This window comes from Gavia stellata, chromosome 7 (genome assembly GCF_030936135.1).
Source record: "Gavia stellata isolate bGavSte3 chromosome 7, bGavSte3.hap2, whole genome shotgun sequence".
Lineage (NCBI taxonomy): Eukaryota > Metazoa > Chordata > Aves > Gaviiformes > Gaviidae > Gavia > Gavia stellata.
Genome location: NC_082600.1, coordinates 33,839,987 through 33,862,167, shown reverse-complemented (window position 1 = coordinate 33,862,167; position 22,181 = coordinate 33,839,987). Strand labels below are relative to the sequence as shown.

The window sequence follows — 22,181 nt, the reverse complement described above, 5'->3', positions numbered from 1 at the left end:
CTTGCGACTGAAAGTAAACAGTTCAAAATTATAGTCAAATAAGAATCAGAATAGCAGGACCTTACCTGATAACCACCTTTCAGTATTCAAAGGGAGATTTTCCAGACAGTATGTCAGAGTACACTGAATAACCAAGTATTTGGGTGCAGTAGCGGTCTAGTATTCTTGGGACTAGAAATTACTGCTGGGAAAATGTACACTCCTGTTCTCCTGGAGTGCATCAAAACATTTATATGAATAAGAGGTCAAAGTTTCCTAGAACAATAAATACTAATGTCTTATCTAAAAAAAACCCACCTAATAAGTGTGTGATTATCCCTGTTAGCACTCCTGTGGAACACTAATAACCAAGTTCAAATACAATCCAACAGCAGGTCAGGCACAACAGACACCTAACCACTGTGTAATAACTTCAATGACATTCCGAACAAATGCAGACACTGTATACCAGACATAAAATAAAATAAGACTTGGTTGAACTAGATATGGTACTATCCACCTAATTTTATAGATCAGCTGTACCATCAGCGGGATACACTGGCTGCAGATAGAACTATAGTTCTTTTCTCTGTCTCCACCCCCTCTTGCCTGGGATATGCTTCCTGACACCTCACCAACTTCTTTGGACAGTGCATCTCAAACAACTAACACACTGAACCTGGAAGAAAACAACATTAAATTCTTTAGAAGTTATCGATACTGTTATCAGCTGTACATCAAGCACTTACTGGTACAACACAAAAGATAGGGGGAAGATGACAAAGTCATTTTGGAACATTCTCTACATTTCAGAGCAACAAAACAATCCCAAAGGTGCACAGGTGGAAAGAGGTAACACACATTATATCACTCAGCATTTGCTTTCAAAGTACACCCTATTTTTTAGAGATGTCCATAAGAATAATCTTTGACTGCTCAAGTATTATGACCCCTTCCAGATTCTAGTTCCTGTAACACAGAGTTTGCACATACAGACATACATCAGTTTAGTAAATCAATCTCCTTTTAACTGCCTCAGTCTGCTTGTTCAATTCATTATGGTCATCACCAAAGGGAACACAAGCTAATCCATTACTTCCATCGTTTGTTCTTTTCATACTGTATTATAGCAGTGAAGAAAATCCTGCAGACCCTCAAGAAATACGCAGAAATAGTATCTTAATGCCTTGCTTAATTGTATTATGGACGTTCCACAGCCATCATCCCAGTGAATGATTTTCTTTGGGGCACATTTTAATTTACGTCTGCTACTCCCTTAATGCAGATTCAAACTCAATAAAATAACTATGAATATCATTAGCTAAAATACCAAACCTATGAAAATGTGCCCCACAAGTTCTGAGCCTCACTCTCCTGTGGCTGGTGATACTGCACTTAAAAATCTGGCCACACAGTAGACATGAGCAGAGCAGTTGCACAGCTGCACCCTTCTCATGGTGGCAGCTGCACACCGTACTGCGTACAGCTGGCACAGTATGGCATCAGTTGTCCCCTGAGACTCCCTGTCGTCTGTACCTCATAAAGATCCTGCTTCCATTTGCTTTAAAAAAATGAAACAAAGCACTGGCCAACATTTTGGGTAATAAGGAAATAGCATTCCTTGTGCAAAGGTAATCCTGCAATCAGCTACATTATGATTCAAGGGTTCTTCTAACACATCTTTTGGTACTCACTATCCAGTAAGACAAAACTAATTTCTCTACAAGTTACAGCCATATCAGTGTCAAAAAATAAACCTGAAAAGTTACAAAACGAAGAATTCTTGTCTACTAGAAATATTAGAAGTGGGCAGCCTACCTCTGTTTCTTACAGTACTACCCCTTATGCAAGCTTATAGTCACCTAGCAACTTGGTGGTAACCGCCTTTGTTTCAAGAATATTGATAAGTAGATTATGAAATTACTGGTTCAGTAAAAATAACATCTTAAAATAAAGGACGTCAGTCAAGTTACTCCTATTCTAGGAAATTTTATGTGTACCCTGAGTCAGATGGATTTGACAGATAAAAGCACATAGTCAGGACATAGCTTGACGAAGTTGCATGTACATATATTATATTGTTTCCAGAATTTATTCAGTATCAATTCCATTCAATTCTTGACATATTTGTATTATGCTCAAAATGAAACAAAATCCATCCTTTCAAAATCATTTCTATACTTAGGAAAAATAATTTTAAACTCAGCTCTCAAACTGATGCATTCCCGTTACGATTTAAGAGAAATTGTCTGCTTAGGCAGCACTTCAAGGCCCAAAGAATTTGCATTTCTTTTATTCTATATAGAGACGTTTGACAAACCATTTTATTAACATGTCACATTATCAGAGATAAAGCATTTTATGAAAAAGAAAATAAATTAATAATTTTTTATCTGCACTCTTTTGCAAGAAATGCTGTGAGACAATTTACAACAAATAGAAGAACTAGGTCTAAAGCTAATTTTAAAACATACGAGGATGGATGTGTTGAAAGAGGCCTCAACACATGGAAAATGTAATATACTATTTTTTTTATACATATACCTGATAGTATTTATGGAAAACACTGTAAAAAGAGGGGAAGCAGCTGTAAATTCTCCTTCTGTTGAGATCAATAAGCAAAAGAGAATGAAGCATGAACAACAGTGAAGCCAAAAAGTTCTCCTAGAGGGGAGGGGTAACATGCTTTAACAAGTGAAAAGGAAGCCAGAGCACAACTAGCTAAAGCAGAAGTTTACAGCTGAACCCTAAACACTTAAGAGAATGCAACACAGCTGTTTCTAATGATCCATCCCCACAAACGTGTCCTAATGACCACTCACTCACAGCCACAAATATAGATCTACAAGGCTGCTCTAATACTCATTTTTCCTTTGCTATTCTGTGCACTTCTAAATTTTCCAAATGGTTTTAAAACCAGGCTCTGTGGCCAAAAAAAACCCCAAACCATTTTTCAGGAGCAATTCCTCTGCCCTTCTGCTATGCGACACCCTGTGCAGAGCTGACAAGCAAGTGCTAGGACTTCTTTAATCAAATATTACACAAATTAACTGAATGATACCTTTTGGTCTCCCAATAGATACTCACTAACAGAGCACAGAGTTCACAAAACCCAACAGAAACAGCAAATGCCCCATTCGGCTGAAGGCAAAGACTGCGGAGGAGAATAAGAAATAGGAATTCTGCACTCCAAATGATTCCTCCTGAGCAGGGAACGAAGCCAAGTGATAGGATATCAAATTTTCACAGAAATGGTATAGCAGAAGCCTGGCTTTACAGCTGTACCAGGATTCTAGAAATAAAGGGAAAGAGAAAAACAAAGCAAAGTAACCCAAAATATGGTCCAACAGAGCAGATAAGGTATTGAAAATTAGAGAGCTTGACTGTAAGACAGAAAAGTCAGAAGAGCAGACTGCTTAAAAAGAGCGAGAAGGTAAAAGGGATAATCACATGAGGTTAAAAGACAATCAGCTTCATTACTATTCTGTGTTGGGAATGAAAAAGGTTGGCATAAGCAACAGAGGAAGAAAGCTATGTTTTATTTGTTTAAAAAAAAGGGTAGATTCTTGCGTAGAGCTGGACAGCTGGAAATTGAGTTAAGCAGAAATAGCGGCAAGATGACAATGGCTTGTTACTAGTGAATATTTACATTCAGGAAGGACGTGTGCAAAATTAAAACGCGAATTAACTTGAAGGAATTATGTTTAGCGACAGAAATTTCTCCAAGAAGGTGTTGCAGCCTACGAGAATCACAGAGACAATCAGCTGACAGAAAGCAGTTGAGATAGAAAAAGGCAATACAAATGGCCACAGTAAAAATCCAATTAACTAACAATAAAAAAACTGAGTCTTTTAAAAGAAGTAATAAATAGAAACTTCGCTAAAGTTTTCCACAAATAAGACTAAAAGAAGCTGTCCACAATAGGTTGGTTGGTTTGAAAACAGGAGCTACTCACAGAAAAATGGCATTTCAAACATTTTTCCAGCCTTTCAAGACATTTTAGATATACAAAAAGGGGAATGACATCATGAAACCCAGCTGTTTCCCCTAAATTATGTAGGTTCTTTTAAAAAAGAGAGAAGAGCAAATGGGAAGAATGACTGTATGAATGGGTCCAAAGTAAGCAGAAAGGTGAGAACAGTCTTTACGAAATCCATTAAGAAAGTGACAAAGACTGAGCTGAGGTTTATGGAAATGCTTGCAATAGGAAAAGCAGAGCTGTAGAAAGTAACAAATACAAATAACTCTTACAAGATTTTTCTCCACTTCATTAAATTTTGAATCCAAAGGGCTAAAAAGCAATAGTACACCTCTGATCACTCAAGTCTTTGAGACTGTGCCATCTAAACGAATGGTTAATACAATTCTTGACAATAATTCTACTGTTTAGACTTCTGCTCTGAATAATTCTAGCAGATTGCCTGAATGACACCACTGTCTCACTGCACACTATTGTTTTTGAACACACTCTTTCATAAGCAAAGGTTGGACCAGATGATCTTTCAAGATCCCTTCCAACCTGGGCTGTTCTGCAGTTCTGTAATTACTGTAATGTAAGGACTGAAATATGACTGAACAAAAAGACATTTTTGTCATATTTAAAAGGCAATTAGAGCCTTTAATGAAATCTATGTTATTTCTCATCACCTGGATCACCAAAACCCCACTACCACTGGAAGTTAGTGATCAAATGCTTTAGTCCTCACAGCATTTCAGTATGGATTGAAAGACCCGTCTTGCAAAATGGCAACATCATGCTGCAATACATCATTAGAGTCAAGAGAAGTCTACAGTTTTTTTTGAGGGGGAGGGAGGGATGGGACATGACAGAAAAACGTCTTAAAATTTAAATGTACAAAAAATTATAATTTATTTGGGAGTCCAACTGAATAAAACATGAATACTTCATGGCTTTATCATTCAACACACACAGTGGTCTATCAGTTTAGAATCTTTCAAATGTCACGGTACAAGCCATCCCTTTTTCCAGTGCCTCACAAATTTCGAAGTATCCCTCCAAGCCTTTTCCGATTTTATGTTCTCCATAGTTGAGGTCAATTTTTGTTCTTTTGCTTCCCAACTACCTTCCATTACAGAATGAACACTGGGTAAACAACCAGCATTCCCTCAGGCAGATGGTAAAGCTGAAGGATGGTTTGTGCGTATGTGTGTGCTAAATTTATGTGGGCTAAACTTAAGAAAGCTATTTTTAAAAGAAACCGTGATATCTGAATACAAAAATAAAACAGAACACAAATTATTCCAGAACTTTTACAAAAGCTCTCTACCTAGCTCTTGTTGTTTTCCTTTTAGTAAATTTAACAAATTTCAGCTGCCAAAAATCTTATCAGATAGTGTTTTAGACAACTTCAGATATTCCCAGACACTTGAACAGCCAAGATTTCTTTAGGACTCATTAATGCAGGTGGACAAACATAATGACTGGAGGTTGAAAGCTTTTATTTTATTTAAGCTTTCCATTTTCACTTCACTCAGGAAAAGCATTCTTTGTGCAAATGCTTTGAATGCTTTGTGCAAATGCTTCTCTTGCTTCTAGCAAGAGAATATTCTTTTAACAGTTCTGTTCCCTTCCAAGTCATTGATCCAGTCACAGAAAACTGCTCTTGCCATTACTACAGTGTTCCACAAAGAGTGACAAGAGGCAGAGATTTAAGGAAACTAACACAGCAGGAGCCGATATCATATTATCCACGAAAAGCATTTACTAGTTATTTCATCCAGCAAGAAGTTTATGTTGCAGCTTCTCTTCCAGCTGAGCTTGTCCTCTGAAGATATGTCTAAGGAGACAATACGGAAGGACGATTAGATGCTTAAAGCAATTTTCCAATAGCCATCTAGATTTAGGGGATAAAATTGCCTAAGCTAATTCACTGTCTGATGCATATGTTCCACAATATTATAAAGCTACCCTAAAAACGCACCCCCTAAAAATTTCACCTAAATGAATTTTTCATCAAAACACTAATGTTAGAGAATTTGAGCTGCAATAGGGTTTTAACTCCATCATTCTCTGAGGCTACCAAAAGTTACTGTGTGCTGCTCTGCTCTAATGAACACAGCAGAAGAGCAGCTGACAGGGTGTGGCAGACTTTCTCTGTGAAGTTGTTCCAGCTGAACAGTTACTAGAGATTGTTCTAACTTGGACAAATGGGTACGCTCCTCCCTGATACAAGGCCAACAAAACTTTGCATAGTTTATATTCTCTCAGCCTCCCCACCCTTCATATGTTGTTTTTTTCCTTCTTGTTAGGATATACATAATCAGACTACAAAAAACAAGTTACGTAAAAATCTTAATATAAGTAGGCTGGAGGAAAAACACTGCCTGTCGTAAATGCAGAACAATTGTTTGTGGTAGCATATATACATGCATGCACGAGACCATGACCTTGTTTTTATTGCTACAGCTAGAAATGTTCATATATTACACCAGTGAGGGAGAATTGGCCAGAATTAGTTCAAAATTCCCTCCCTACAGTATTTCATAGGTGGCATGCTACTTGATTAGTACCTGAGCTCCTGTGGCAGTAGTTTGGATAAACTGGGGGATACAGGCAAATCACAGCAGAAGATCAGGCATCAGTTCTGATCTGTTCTATTTAACTTGCTGTAAAAAGATTATTTTCACAAACAGAAAGTCTTTAGAGATCAGGACTGCATTATTTATCTTTTTCTTTGTTGAGGCAACAATAAAACCTACCTAATGACAGAGAAGCTTGATATAATATTCTGATCGGCTCAGCAATTCCTTTTCTTACGTACTTCTTACATGCTGCTCTGCACTGAAAATTATTTGATAGTACAGTCTTCAAAGGTCAGAAGTATGATGAAAACTTACAGGATTTGACTCCTACAGCTTGGAGTACTATAAAAGGATAAGAGTTTAATCTGATGTTTATCTACTAAAAGAGTCTGTAATACACCAACGACTGGTCAGGCAGAAAAAGAACTGGTTTTCTTTACAAGCTGATACAACTACTAAGAGCAGAGCTACACAGCAATTGACAGAAATGCTTTCTAAAGTGCAACTGCAAGGGAACAATCCAGATGTTTTCTCCCCGGTATGATTCAAGTTCAACAATCAGTAATGCAGTGAGTCAGGGTATTATAAATACCATGCACCATGAAAACTAAGAAAACTGTTCAAAATGAATCCTACCTCAAAGCAAAACACACCAGTTTTAACTGTCATGGTACAATGAAAATGGTTTCCACCAAAGCTAGCAATTAGAGGATACTCACACAGGTCTTACATGCATGGTTGCTATACTTAAACTTGAAGGGGTAGTTACCATGAAATATTGTTTAGTACATCCTTACTTCTAGCTCTGCATTTTTATCACATATAAGATAACACCAATCCCTGCCAAAAGCCTCACATGGACAAAGAACAAACTGCTTCCAAAGACAGCACGACATTCAAACATTTAAACCTGGAATTAAAACTTGATGCAAGCATCTGCCATATTCTGGGCAAAACACTGCAATGAAATGCTGCACTCACTGAAGAAAGCTACTGCCAGCTCTTGAGGAATACAAACCTATCCAGCACAAGTAATTCCAGTGAATGGATAAAGCACTACTGCACCACCATCCTCTTCTGTGAACATAGAGGGGGGAAAGGCAGTTTGCAACCTAACTACTTTGTGTAAGCCTCCACAGTAATTTTGGATGCCTTCATGGAAAAGGCTACAAATTCCAACTAAGAATAACCTCATCGAGCTTCCTTTATGATGTATGCGGCAACATACAGCTTCCAGTGTACAACTTCCAACATACAGCTTTGCAACCAACTTGTTTTATGCATAAAAACTTACTGCATCAATACAGGTTTCATATTCATGAATATTAAGCCTATCCCTTTTGATTACTACAAAATTACATCTGACTGAATAAACAGATCTGATGCCTCACTTTTCCCATCAAGTTTTCTATGTTTTTGTTTTGCTCATGTTTTTTCCAAGATAATCTCATTTGGGATTTTGGAAATCTTTCCAAAGAGTCCATGTATGCATAAGGTGGAGGGAAAAGGAATTCCAAAAGCTCAATTCTGAATAAAACTGAAGGCAACATTAATAACACAAGTTCCCTGGATCGACACATCATTTTATAAAACTGAAAGTGATGCACAATAGTTAACTGTTAAGCTTTATCATTCTGCTACGATTCTCTTCTGGGAAAAAAAAAAGAAAATAAAAAAAGAGCTAAACAACAGACACATAACTGCACACCTTCAGCTTGTAATTTAGGAAATATTCCCTGCATGCAAATTAGATCAAGGAGTGTGTTGGGCAGATGCATGGTAGCACACATACATTCCTTGTCCACTTTAAGAAGAAAAGAAAAAAACACTAATCTTAGACTAGATGCTTTCAAATATGCAATTCTATAGCTTTGCTATAACAAGATCCCCTCCTACACAAAATTCTTGTGAAAAAGTACTGGTTACATTAAGCTGAACAGCTCAGAGTCAGGAGGGATCAGAGCATCAACATATATTAAGGGTATTATTTTGAATACGATCAATGAATGCAGACTACCCCCCAAAGAAGGTCATCATTTCCACTCTTCTATTTTAAATAAATACAAAAAGATCAATCAGTAGAAGAACAGAAGGTTAATCCAGCTCCCATGCAAAAGCCACCAGTTTTGCCACTTACATGATTTGAAAAACTTTACCAGTGATCAAAGACCCTTACATGACTTCACACTTTTAAAGCCCTTTTATAAAATGGAATTTGGCATTTATTATCATTACGAGCAAGTGATATTTGGACTTCTAAAACTCCTTTTGAGAACCATGGATATCAGAAATACCTAACAAAGACAAAACATGTTCTGATAAAGAAGGGAAAAGACGCTTGGTTAAGAACTGTATTCAGTATCATAATCACTTACTATAAGTAGATGAAGGCAATTATATTTTGACAGTTTAATATGAGCACTGCACCCAAAACATCAACATCATGGCAAATTCACTGAGCTGTGATGCAACAGGGAAGCTGTTATGAGACAAGCATTGCCATTGTCTGTGCTGCCAGTCTTCCAAGCCACAACACAAGATATGTCTCAGCACAGCCTGTTACCATCAACCAGCATCATTGGAAACAACTGCTTCCACAGTTTCTACAAGCCTTGAGGCTAGCAACTAAGAGTAGACAGGAACTTCATATATATATACACACATTTAATATATGTTTATTTAGACACACACAGTACACTACATGAGCGCAACCATGTTAAGGAACAATTCAAAAAATATCAGTGCTTTCCTTTACCCAACTTAATGGTCAACTCAGAGCAGTGAATATAGTTCATTGAGCACACAGCAAGAGGAGCTAGACATTAATTTGCCCTACAGGTACCTGAACCATTAAACCTTCATCTTAAAGAATCCATTACCAAGATGAGAGAGTGATGGTTACAAATTTTACCTTTGGAAGAAGTAGACAGACGAGAAGCTTGTTTGTTATTTTTTTCCTGTTCTGGCTTATGAAAAAAAGGATTTGCATTTTTGTCACGAAACACAGTACAAAACTTACATTGTTATTGTTATTTAAAGCAAAACACAAAAAGAAACCAACCAACCAACACCTGGACCCAGAGCAACACAAATGCATGGTTAGAGGCTCATGGTAAGGAAGACAAGGTCTGAAACATCTTTGGGACTTGATTTTTTATTTCTCTTAGAACAGAAAACATCAAGGTTGTAACGGGCCTTAGTTCACTCCACAGAAAGGCTAGTGATAATATTATGCCTCTACATATGTGAACTTCTATTTCCTTATTTTAAAAATAATTTAATAAAATGCAAATAATAAAAAAGTTTTAGCCAGAAGCTTGTGATGATTTTTAAGGTAGCTATTTCAAAAGGAGAAGTAAAGGCAGAGTAAACTTCAGAGAATTCCTCCAAACTCCTATGATTGTTAATCAAGGTTAAAACAAACCCTAGTAAAGTAGGAGTGCTGAAGAGACCTATTTGCTTCAATCCTATCGCTTTTAGAAAGGATTTTAACTCCACTCAGACTGACTTCTGAAGCAATGTTAATAAGGGGAAAAATGTATCCATCCATTAAAGGCCATAATCATTCTTGCGTATTTGATAATGTAAACGTGTTTTCAAATTGAGAATTTACGTTATGCAGAAATTGCCTTTTAGTAATCCTTACAGTCAGTAAGCATGGGTGGTTTTTTGCACAGCATTTAATAAAATTTTTGAATTTGATATCACTGGAAATAACTTTGCTAAGCAACAAATACAAGCACCAGCCTAAAACACACTCAGTGGTAAAGAAAATAGAGTAATCTGCCATGTACACAACCCCAAGAAGGCATTATCTCATTCAGAAGTAGAACAGATAAGCATTGGAATGGAATCCAGGAATAAATATTAAGAAGTTGGCATTAAACTCGAACCTAACTATATGTGTGTGGAAACCATAGAACGTTACATCAATTTAACTCTACTCACATTAGCAAATCGTATCACTTTGACTTAGTCAACATGAATGCAAAATTTGCACAAAATCTGTGTAGCGTATATCTCCAAGTAACTGGAAGCAAAAGCAGCCACTGACTCTGCACAGTGAGAAGGTTTTAGAGGGATCAGTTGCTGATCAAAGGAAGTCCTCAGTGCGTCTGTGCTGACATTAAAAAAGCCAATAAAGAAGGAATAGTACATTTCTTTTCTACATTTTCTGAATTGCAGAGTCCTGGCCATTGAATTCTGGAATAGTTTCTCCATTGGCCATCAGAAAGTTATCAGGTATTTGCAGATAAAATGCAGAAGTGTTAGGCGGAGAACTGCTGACGGCAGCCACACTTTTTATACTGATGGTTAGTACTCAAAGAACTCATCCAAGACATAGGAATACCTAACATCCCTCTTCTGAGGGACAGGGTGAGTCTTTACATTAAAGCCACCACCTGCAACAGTTAGCACTTGTGTTAAGTACAGGTACCAGAAATATTTCCCGTGATCGAACATACCAATCTATGCCCGAATATTCAGCCTGCTGTGCCAATCTGGGTCCATGGGGCTAAAGAAAGCACAACTGGTCTGCAGCTGTCTTCAAACAGCTGTCCAGGTCAGAGCTTGCAGAAGACTGGACCACCATTTAGTATTCTGGGTTGACTAAATCTCTCACATCAATCATGTTCTATTCTGCATAAATAATTAAACATTCAATGGAGAATCTGACATCTAAATGGGTCAGACTCAAAGTGAATGTCCTATGTCTGACCATGAACACTGAAGTATCATTCTCATGCCTTAATAAAATATTTAAACAGAGGGGAAATGCCCCTCCCCCCCTCCCCAATATGCAGTAATACTTCAATACACCCTGTGGGGAGGTGATCACAGCATTCTCCTGGAAAGTCAGGGGAAAATGAAGTTTACTTTGTTTTCTCATGTCTTGAGAAGGAACCATGAGAATCCTCTGCACTATAAGCTCCTGAAAATGGGATGTTTTCTTCAACAAGAAAATATAGAAAATAAATTGGGAGATTGTCACTTCAGTACAGTAGCAAAACTCAAATGGAAAATGAGAACACATTAGGAGAAAACTGAATTCTTTTGATATGAAGCTCTTCCTCACTACTTTCCAATTTTCAGTTCAGCTATCATGCTGAAAACTCAATTGCACTTAACCTGCCCTTGAACTCCCCACAAAATTATGGCCAATTTCTGGCAGCCATGTCAAGTGACCTTCAAAGAAGCAAGAGATATAGGTCATTCCTGGGTAATGTTCTATTCCATGAGCAGCCAGTAAGGGAGGAACAACAAATTCCTGTTTGGAAAAACAACTTCACAGCACCATTGGCTCTAGGGGCAAAAAACAGAATAGAAAGCTTACGTTGGAAGTGTAACCGAGTGGTGTGGTTAGACGTCTGCTGAAGTGTGCTGTAAGAGCACAAACAAGGATATTCAGAGAACTACTTAAGCTAATAAGGCAAGCCTCTGTCTCTCTGTATGCTTAGAAACAGAAGAAAAAACAACCCCAAAACCTTCCAGAGTAACTGCAAAGAGCTTTCTAAGCTATTTACTGCTTGTCTTTCGAGAAAACCTGTGACATGGTCAATAAGGTTAAATCTTAAAGGAAGAAAAACCCAACACACTCTCCCCCTGCATGTACATCTTATATTTGTATGTTACTTCATATGACTTCTATACATTTCCTTTTGGCTTTTCTAGCACCATTTTTGATATATTGTACTTTTGCATAAAAGCCATCCCAAAAAAACCCTGAACTGAAAATATGTTAATAACACTATTGAAGTTGTAACCACAGGGGAGAAAGTTCCACTCTCACTTTTAAACAACTTCAGCTTTACAGTCAAATCCCAAGCTTTTCAGCAGAAGGACTAGAAAAAGCAGTGCTGCTAAGCCGAGAGTGTTATGACACATAGGCATTCAGGTTCAAAAGGAACCATCTGGTTCATTCAGTTCACTGCAACAGATTTTTAGTCCTGAAAGGTCAATGCCACATCCATATGCACAAACTGGAACACTTCCAATGCACTATAACAAATTAAAAACCTTTCTAAATATTAGAAGTTAACTTAAAAAACATAATGATAGAGTGTCAAAGGAAATAACACACACAAAACTGCACAAGCAAGTAGGAGATATCGCCAGTGTCCTATATTTCTGAAGTGATCTTTTAAGTATTTTACACCTAATTCAGAATTCTAAATAAGGCTAAGAACTATTTTTGAAAGTTATGTTTTAATTATATAAGACAATGATGACAAAATTAAAACTTAGATCTGATCCAATAACTGTCACTAGGTCTGCTAGTGTGGAGGAGGTGATAAATACCCACTTTCAGCTCTGAATTTCTTGTCTTTTCTCTGTTTTAAATCCTCTTCTAACATTAAAAAAAAAAGAAAATAAAAAAAATCCCAGTTTTCATCTTCTCTGTTCTGCCTACAGCCACCCCACCTCTGTATTTCCCATCTGTCTACTCCTTTCTTGCTGTTCTTAACTAAGTAACTCCTAAAAGGTCTCTCTTGGCTCTGCTTGCCAGTCTAACTTGGCGAGCCCCACCACTACAGCAGGCAAGGTTGCAGGTAACCCAGATGCTCAGTTTCTACCACTCTGGCAAGCAGTCTTGCTACAGCTTTCTTACCTTCACCTGTCTCCAGTTTCAGATGACAGGCTTTAGGTACACCTTTTTGGAGCATTAATGAGTATTTCCTTTTAATGAATTCAGTATTTAGTATTGTCAAATAAAAAAATCCCATACATACTTGAAATACAGATTTTAAGGAAGAATCAGTGCAGGTTAGGGGCTGACCTGCTGGAGAGCAGCTCTGTGGAAAGGGACCTGGGAGTCCTGGGGGACAAAAGGATGACCACAGCCAGCAACGTGCCCTTGTGGCCAGGAAGGCCAATGGCATCCTGGGGAGCATCAAGAAGAGTGTGGCAAGCAGGTTGAGGGAGGTTATCCTCCCCCTCTACTCTGCCCTGGTAAAGCTGCATCTGAAGTACTTTGTCCAGTTCTGGGCTCCCCGGTTCAAGAAGGACAGGGAACTGCTGGAGAGGGTACAGCAAAGGGCTACGAAGATGATTAGGGGACTGGAACATCTTTCTTACGAGGAAAGGCTGAGGGACTTGGGTCTTTTTAGTCTGGAGAAGAGAAGACTGAGGGGGATCTTATTAATGCTTATAAATACTTAAGGGGTGGGTGCCAGGAGGATGGGGCCAGTCTTTTTTCAGTGGTGGCCAGTGACAGGACAAGAGGTAATGGGCACAAACTTGATCCATCTAAACATGAGGAGGAACTTCTTTACTTTGAGGGTGGAAAAGCACTGGAAGAGGCTGCCCAGAGAGGTTGTGGAGTCTCCTTCTCTGGAGACATTCAAAACTCACCTGGACGCGTTCCTGTGCAACCTGCTCTAGGTCAACCTGCTCTGGCGGGGGGTTGGACTAGATGATCTCCAGAGGTCCCTTCCAACCCCTATCATTCTGTGATTCTGTAATCTCCCTTACTCTCCCATCTTGCTCTGTTCAATATTTGATTCTTTTAATGCTTCACTGTCCCATCTCTTTGAGGCCTAAGAACATTCTCCCTCCTCAGCATCTCTATCCATGCTTACAAAAATGCAGATAGACAACAATTATGATATAATGTATTTTCAGTTCAACACAGAAAGGAAAACATTTAACTCTGATTATAACAATTCATGCAATTTGTCAGTTACAAGCCGAGCAGTAAATAAAAGTAGCTATCACAACAGCTGATGCTTAATTTTCTGTATCCTATCTTGAATGAAACTACAACTAGGCAGGATATTTTGTATCTCCAAATATTTAGAAGTCCCTTAACAAGACAAATTCAGTTCTAAACAGTAAATTATCAAATTCCTTTTGGCACAGGCCAAACTGAATTAGTCCAAGGAAACTAAGAACACAAAGATATTCCAGTTACTATGTTTACCTAATACATAGCAAACCTGGGAAAAATGGGACAAGAGTCAAAGGCTGATAAAGGTGTTTCCAAAATAGATGTTGCGACACTCAGCATTAAAGCACATGTCACTTGAAATGGAAACTAAAATCCAGACGTAGCCACCATTGTGTCTCATTCATTGTACCAAATCTCAGAAAAAATGGAAGGTCACCAAGTATATTTTGTTATTGCAAGATACAGTTCATCTTAGACTGTTTGGGGACACAACTAAACTGCCATCCCCACATTAACTTACCCTTACTAAAGGAAAACTTTTTCTTTATTTGTAACACAACTTCTCGCTGCAACTAACACCATTATTCCTTCACAGCCATAAGGAATAGCAAAACTCACGGCTTATCCTTGTCACAATTTCCTTTAACCACAGGGGCAGAAACAGTTGTTCCCTTCCCCTTAGTTTTGTGCCATTGATTATTCCCAACTAAATAACTAATTGCACTTGACCCTACTGTATTGAATCACCTGTCTGATCAGACTGTTTGGAACTCTACTATTGCCCTCAAACACAAATACAGCCAGGCAGTCCTCTCCCTAGTCACTTTGTTGTCTACTGAAGTTACCAATCATACTGTACATTCCATATAAACCGTAAATGTATATAAAACAACTGGTCTCAGATCCCTGCACACCCACACTAATAATAAGCCACGCATGACAGCTCTCCTAATACAATTTTGCAGCTTATCAGTGCCTATCATACAGCAATTTTAGTTAGATCCTGAATGCTTCTCCTTGTCACCAGTGAGAAACACTGCTGAAGTCAGGACATCTGCTGTTTCTTCCTTACTCATAATATGTTATCTTGCTGCAGAAAGGCATTAGATGCATCTATCATTCAATCGCTTAAAATCCATGTTGGCTGCTACACATCAACATGGGGGTGGGGGAGCTGAAGGAGGGCTAAGTTTCCCAGAATGGCAATTAAAAAAAAAATATTTAAAAAAAAAAATCCATCTCCTGAATAGACTTAGCCTACAGAAAATTTTAAGCACAGATCACACCTCTAACCTTTCCTCATAAACATGGGTATCAAAGACCTGGGTATTCCAAAACTGATTCCATGGCCCTACAACAGGATTGTTCTTTAAAATAAGATGACTTAGAAAAAAAATTGGACTGACACTTGAAAAATTTTACTGCCAAAGAAAGAAGAGTTGAGCTTTGCTTCAAAAGGGTAGTGATTTGAACATTTCTTTAAAAGATGGGAGACCTAGATTCAGATTCCTCTGCAACCTGAGAGGATTGAAACCTGCAATCCTTAAATCCAAAAAGAGTATCCCAACCACAAGTCTAGGGAACAGCCTTGGGAAATCAATTTTTAAACCCTTCCTTGAAGCTCTGTATATGGGGAGAATTACAAGCAGAACACTCAGCCGGAAATGAGAAGTCTTCTGTTTTGTCTCACTGTCCTCAGTATGTGTGCGCATATACTCTGAAGCTTATATTTTAACCTAAACATACATAACATTCAATAAATGTATATTTTGTATGCATGTGTGTAATGTCTTATACCAGTAGTAGGTTTTACTTCCTCTGTTTTGAAAGTTTTAACATAGTTTTCAGTGGAAAAAAATTTGAAAGAGTCCATGAAACACTATCTTCCATTTAGTCCAAAAATAATTGCAGTCTTCTGAGATTCATAGAGCACTTCCTGCTCTTCCACGTGGGTGGTGATGAAGCAGCAATGCGTACTCCAACGTCAGTCAGAAGAGACTTCAGGACTGTTGGTAAGGGAATCTGGAGCACAGGTAATTTTTTCCTCTATCCCTCCACTTGCGGGCAGCGACATTGGAAGAAACAGATGGACCCAGTCTATTAATACATGGCTGGTGTCACTACCACAATTTCGGGTTTTTTGATAATGGAATGGTCTACATGGCACCAGGCCTGCTAGCATCAGATGGGATTCACCTTTCTCAAAGCGGGAAGAGGGTCTTTGATCATGAGCTAGCAGGGCTTATTGACAGAGCTTTAAACTAGACTTAAAGGGGGAGGGAGATAATATCAGGCTCGCTGTGACAAGCTGTGGGATGACACGCCAAAGGTTAGACTGGGTGCTAGCAAGGGCCCTCAGCCTGTTTCTCTGAGATGTGCTTGGTATACTGGAGCACACCTGAAGTCTTACCGCAGGAGCTGCTGGTTCACCTCTGTAATAGGAGCCAACAGAGAAACACCAGTGAAATACCTTAAAGGAATTAAGGGGTGTTCCTCTAAGAAGGTGACACGGCCGACAGCCCAGCTGAAATGCCTCTACACCAATGCATGCAGCATGGCCAACAAACAGGAGGAGTTGGAAGCTACCGTGTTGCTATAAAGTTATGACCTAGTTGCCATTACTGAAACTTGGTGGGACAAATCCCATGACTGGACTGCAGCTATCAACGGCTACAAGCTGTTCAGAAGGGAAAGGTGAGGAAGGAGGGGCAGAGGGGTTGCCGTCTACATCAAGAAATAGATAGAGTGTGAAGAGATGTCTCTGAAGAATAGCTATGAGCAGGTTGAAAGCTTATGGGTAAGAATTAGAGACCGAGGCAACAAAGGGAACCTTGTGGATAGTGTCTGTTACAGGCCGCCTGATCAAGGAACATGTGGACAAGGCATTGTGGGACATGGTTTAATGGGCATGGTAGTGTTAGTTGATGGTTGGACTTGATGATCTTACAGGTCTTTTCCAACCTTAGTGATTCTGTGATTCTGTGAAGGGGAGTCTATTGACAATGCCTTCTTCCTCCACCTACAGGAGGCGTCGCGCTCACAAACTCTTGTGCTGCTAGGGGACTTCAACCACCACGACATCTGCTGGAAAAGTAGCCTAATGAGCTGTAGGCAATCCAGGAGACTCCTGGAATGCATTGAGGATAGCTTCTTAAGCCAGGTAACAGACAGCCCTACCAGAGCGGATGCAGTACTGGACCAAATGGTCACCAACACAAGTAAGCTAATTGGTGACATCGAGATTGGAGGCAGCCTGAGCTGCAGTGATAATGCACTGGTGGGGTTCGCTGTCCTGAGGGATATGGGTCAGGCGAAGAGTAAAGTCAGGACCCTGAATTTTAGGAAGCAAATTTCTAGCTGTTCAAGGAATTAGTCAATAGGACCCCCTGGGAAACTGCCCTCAGGGGACAAGGGAGCAGAACAGAGCTGGCAGATCTTTAAGGACACTTTCCATAGACCACAAGAGCTCTCGATCCCCAGGTATAAGAAATCAGGCAAGGAAGGCAAGAGACTGGCATGGCTGAATCGAGACCTGCTGGTCAAACTAAAGGGCAAGAAGGGAATGCACAGGCAGTGGAAGCAGGGACAGGTATCCTACGAAGACTATAGGGATGCTGCCTGGTTGTGTAGCAGTGGGGTCAGGAAGGCCAAGGCGTGGCTGGAGCTGAACTTGGCAAGGGATGCAAAGAACAGTAAGAAGGGCATCTACAGGTATGTCAGTCAGAAAAGGAAGTTCAAAGAAAGCATACCCCCTCTGATGAGCAAGACTGGCATACTGGTAACAATGGATGAGGAGAAGGTACTTAAAAACATTTTTGCCTCAGTCTTCACCGGCAACCTCTCTTCCCATACCTCTCGAGTGGATGGACCGCAAGACAGGGACTGGGGGAGCAAAGTCCCTCCCACTGTAAGAGAAGATCAGCTTTGTGACCACCTGAGGAACCTGAGCATACATAAATCTATGGGACCTGATGAGATGCATCCCAGAGTCCTGAGGGCATTGTCTGATGTAGTTGCCAAGCCACTCTCCATGGTATTTGAAAAGTCATAGCAGTCAGGTTAAGTCCCTGGTGACTGGGAAAAGGGAAACGTTGCACGCATTTTTAAAAAGCATAGAAAGGAGGACCCTGGGAACTACCAACCTGTCAGCCTCGCCTCTGTGCCTGGGAAGATCATGGAACAGGTCCTCTAGATCCTCCTATGTTATCGCACATGGAGGACAGGGAGGTCATTTGAGATGGCATGGCTTCACCAAGGGCAAGTCTTGCCTGACCAACCTCATGGCCTTCTATGATGGAGTGACTACATCAGTGGACAAGGGAAGAGCTACGGATGTCATCTATCTGGACTTCTGTAAGACCTTTGACATGGTCCCCCACAACACAACTCTAAATTGGAGAGATACGGATTTGATGGATGGACTGTTCGGTGGATGAGGAATTGGTTGGATGGTCACATCCAGAAGGTTGTGGTCAACGGCGCAATGTCCAGATCGACATCAGTGACAAGTGGTGTCCCTCAGGGGGCCGTATTGGGACCAATACTGTTTAATATCTTCATCAATGACATCGACAGTGGGATCGAGTGCACCCTCAGCAGGTTTGCAGATGACACCAAGCTGAGTGGTGTGGTTGACATGCCTCAGGGACAGGATGCCATCCAGAGGGACCTGGACAAGCTCAAGAAGAGGGTCCACGTGAACCTCATGAGCTTCAACAAGGCCAAGTGCAAGGTCCTGCACCTGGGTTGGGGCAACCCCTGGTATCAATACAGGCTGGGGGATGAAAGGACTGGGAACAGTCCTGTGGAGAAGGACCTGGGAGTACTGGTGGATGAAAAGCTGGACATGAGCCAACAATGTGTGCTCGCAGCCCAGAAGGCCAACCATATTTTGGGCTGCTTCAAAAGAAGTGTGGCCAGCAAGCCGAGGGAGGTGATTCTGCCCCTCTACTCTGCTCTCGTGAGACCCCACCTGGAGTACTGCTTCCAGCTCTGGAGTCCTCAGTACAGGAAAGACATGGACCTGTTGGAGCAAGTCCAGAGGAGGGCCACAAAAATGATCAGAGGGATGGAACACCTCTCCTGTGAGGAAAGGCTGAGGGAGTTGGGGTTGTTCAGCACGGAGAAGAGAAGGCTCTAGGAAGACCTTACTGCAGCCTTTCAATACTTAAAGGGGGCTTATAAGAAAGACAGGGACAGACTTGTTAGCAGGGCCTGCTGCAATAGGACAAGGCATAATGTTTTTAAACTAAAGGAGGGTATATTCAGAATAGCTATAAGGAAGAAAATGTTTTGCAGTGAGGGTGTTGAAACACTGGAACAGATTGCCCGGAGAGGCTGTAGATGCCCCATCCCTGGAAACATTTAAGGCAGGTTCAGTGGGGCTCTGAGCAACCTGATCTTGTTGAAGATGTCCCTGCTCATTGCAGGGGTGTTGGTTTAAAGGTTCCTTCCAACCCAAACTATTCTATGATTCTTCCTCTGACCACTAGTTTTACTTCCAGTAAGACGCCCACACTCGAAGGGAGGCACTGCTATGCCTAAAAACCTAAGTGACTAAATCACCCTAGGATACCAAAGATACTCACACACACTCATCTGGCAGACATAGAAACTACAACAGATTTCTGCCTTTCCAGAGAGCTGCCTGAAGGAAGGGCAAGAAACCTAAAAGTGCACTGAATGCCTACTTCCAAGCAACTGAGTTCCACTCGAAGTTTGAAAACAGGTATAAACTACAAGAAACCAGGATCACAAACTGCTTTCCAACTGTCTTGAGACATAATCTTAATTAAGGTAAATTTCACTGCAATAACCAGAAGGTATTCAAAGCATTAAAAAAAGCCAGCCAAAAACCTACAATACCATAGTTAACCATAAGTTACCCAAGCAATGGGTTTCATTTATGCACATAAAAAAAAACCCAAACCACTTTACTTTTATAAAAATCTAAAGCAAAACATCGTACGGCTACTACCTACCCTGTTCCTGAAATCCAGACTCTCACGAATACTGGTTTGACCTTGGAGAAACTCAGATTAATTTCATCTGAACACATTAGCATACATTAGCCACAAATAGATCATTTCTCCCTGTTCCCCACGACCTCTCACAAAACATGTCTTTACACATCCTTTTCTTCTTCAATCCAAATATTCCCATCTTCATCCCTTTTAAAGTCAGGTGATTGACACATAGCACCACTGTTCTGTTCAATGAACTGAAAATATTCTGGCTGAAAGTTGCATATTTAAGTACCCAATAAGCTGGTAACACACAGAGGCAAATACAAAAAGAAGAGGAAAGCATATTTGCTTCAAACAAAAAATTTCAGGGCATTAAAAGGAAATACATTGTGAATTTCATCCCTCCAAGGAAGATCTTTACCTCAATAAGCAAAACTGTTACCAAATATTTTATTTGTTCATACTCTGCAACTATGCTGTGAGAGAACACCTAATTTTTTTTTTTAAACAATGAAACCACCTGTTTACTCTATTATATAGTAGAAATATTAATAGCCGTGAGTGTGTGGTTTCTCAAGATTAAACACGAAAGCGCCATAATTCTCTGGTTACATTATTGACATTCGAGTCACCCAGGTCCTTATGGCTACAGATAGCATCTAATCAGTTAATCAAAGATAAATCAAACCAAATAACTGGATGTCAAAATCATTAATCTTACCTGACAGGCAGATGTATGTTAAATATTCACCCTGACCCCCAGTAGCTAGGAAAGGAATCTTTTTTTTTGTTCTTCTTTTCACTTGGACAGCTCCCAGCATCCTTTCATCATGTGGGGCAAAAATTTCTTTGCTGATTGCAGATTTGGCATTCATTGTAGATCACAGATATAACAGACTGCTGCTCTCTAAAAATAAAATCATAAATAAATAAAAAATATTAGAAACTCCTAAGTTATGTGAAAGTCCAGCTAACTTACATGGGCATTAGCAGCTCCGACCTTCAAATAAAGTTTAAGGATTCAAAGAATTTCAAATATAATTTCATGCACTTAGATGCAGAATTTTCAAAGTATCTAAGAGTCTTCACTTAAGTTGTTCTCCACGCTTCTTATATTCTCTTTAACTAGCTTAGCTTATTTTGGGCAGAAGCTGTCCACACTAGCAGTTCAGTATGATGCAAAGTCTTCTCAGAGGGACACCCTGTAACTTCATGCTGCATAAAAGCTTCATTAATTCCCTCTCTGATAACTGGAGGGAAGCTCATCTGTCCCACATAGACAGGGAAAGCAATGCAAGGGCATAGGGAAGGAACACTGTGGTTGAGTTCATCAGCATCCTCTCTGAGCTTGGCTGTGCTGGCAGACAAGTCATATTCACAGAAGATACAGAAAGCTTCAGACTCAGTAAGACCCTTCAGGAGCGCTGCTCTTGGTGACAGTACTTGATTAAGCAGCTCCTGCACCTCTTGCCTCATCCCCTCAACTTGTCTGTAATTACCAGCTGGGCAACTGCACAGGAACAGTGTCAGAGAAATGGTCAGAATTTACACAGACAAAACCACACCTCCTCTTTTCTGCTAAGTAATTTTGACCCAGCTCAGTTCCTCAATGTGTTTCATAAGAAAACAGCACCGTCAACTTAGGAGAGACATTCGGAGAGACAAAAAAAAAAGTAGAGAACAGGGAGGGAGAAGGAGGGAAGCTGCTTATTCAGTAGTGTCCAGCAAAAGAAAGGTTGGTCTGACCACAGCTTACAGAGGAGCCTAACTAAAGGAGGGAGAACTCAGTTACGGAGGGGATATTAACAGGCTCTTTACCTACACAGCATCACAGTTATAACTCCAATTAGTTCTGCACTGAAATCTGTTAATAAGTATATAGATCCCACTGATAAAGACTGCCAAATGCCCCTTTTAATTTTTCAAATACAATGATGCTCTAATACACACACATTAAATTCCACATCTACATATTATTAAGACTTTCAAGCCCACAGATTTTTTTCACATCCTTAGCTTTCTT

At 39.9% G+C, this 22,181-nt stretch overlaps 1 protein-coding gene across 3 annotated transcripts in view; it reads right to left on the bottom strand.

Annotated features, from left to right (window-relative positions):
- Positions 1-21,033, bottom strand: part of STXBP6 (syntaxin binding protein 6) — an 85,975-nt gene extending 64,942 nt beyond the window's left edge. For all 3 annotated transcript variants that reach the window (XM_059819875.1, XM_059819876.1, XM_059819877.1), the window contains exon 1: positions 20,880-21,033. In XM_059819875.1, coding sequence (XP_059675858.1) covers positions 20,880-21,033 — 154 coding nt within the window. The remainder of the gene's footprint in view (positions 1-20,879) is intronic.
- Positions 21,034-22,181: the final 1,148 nt, after the last annotated feature.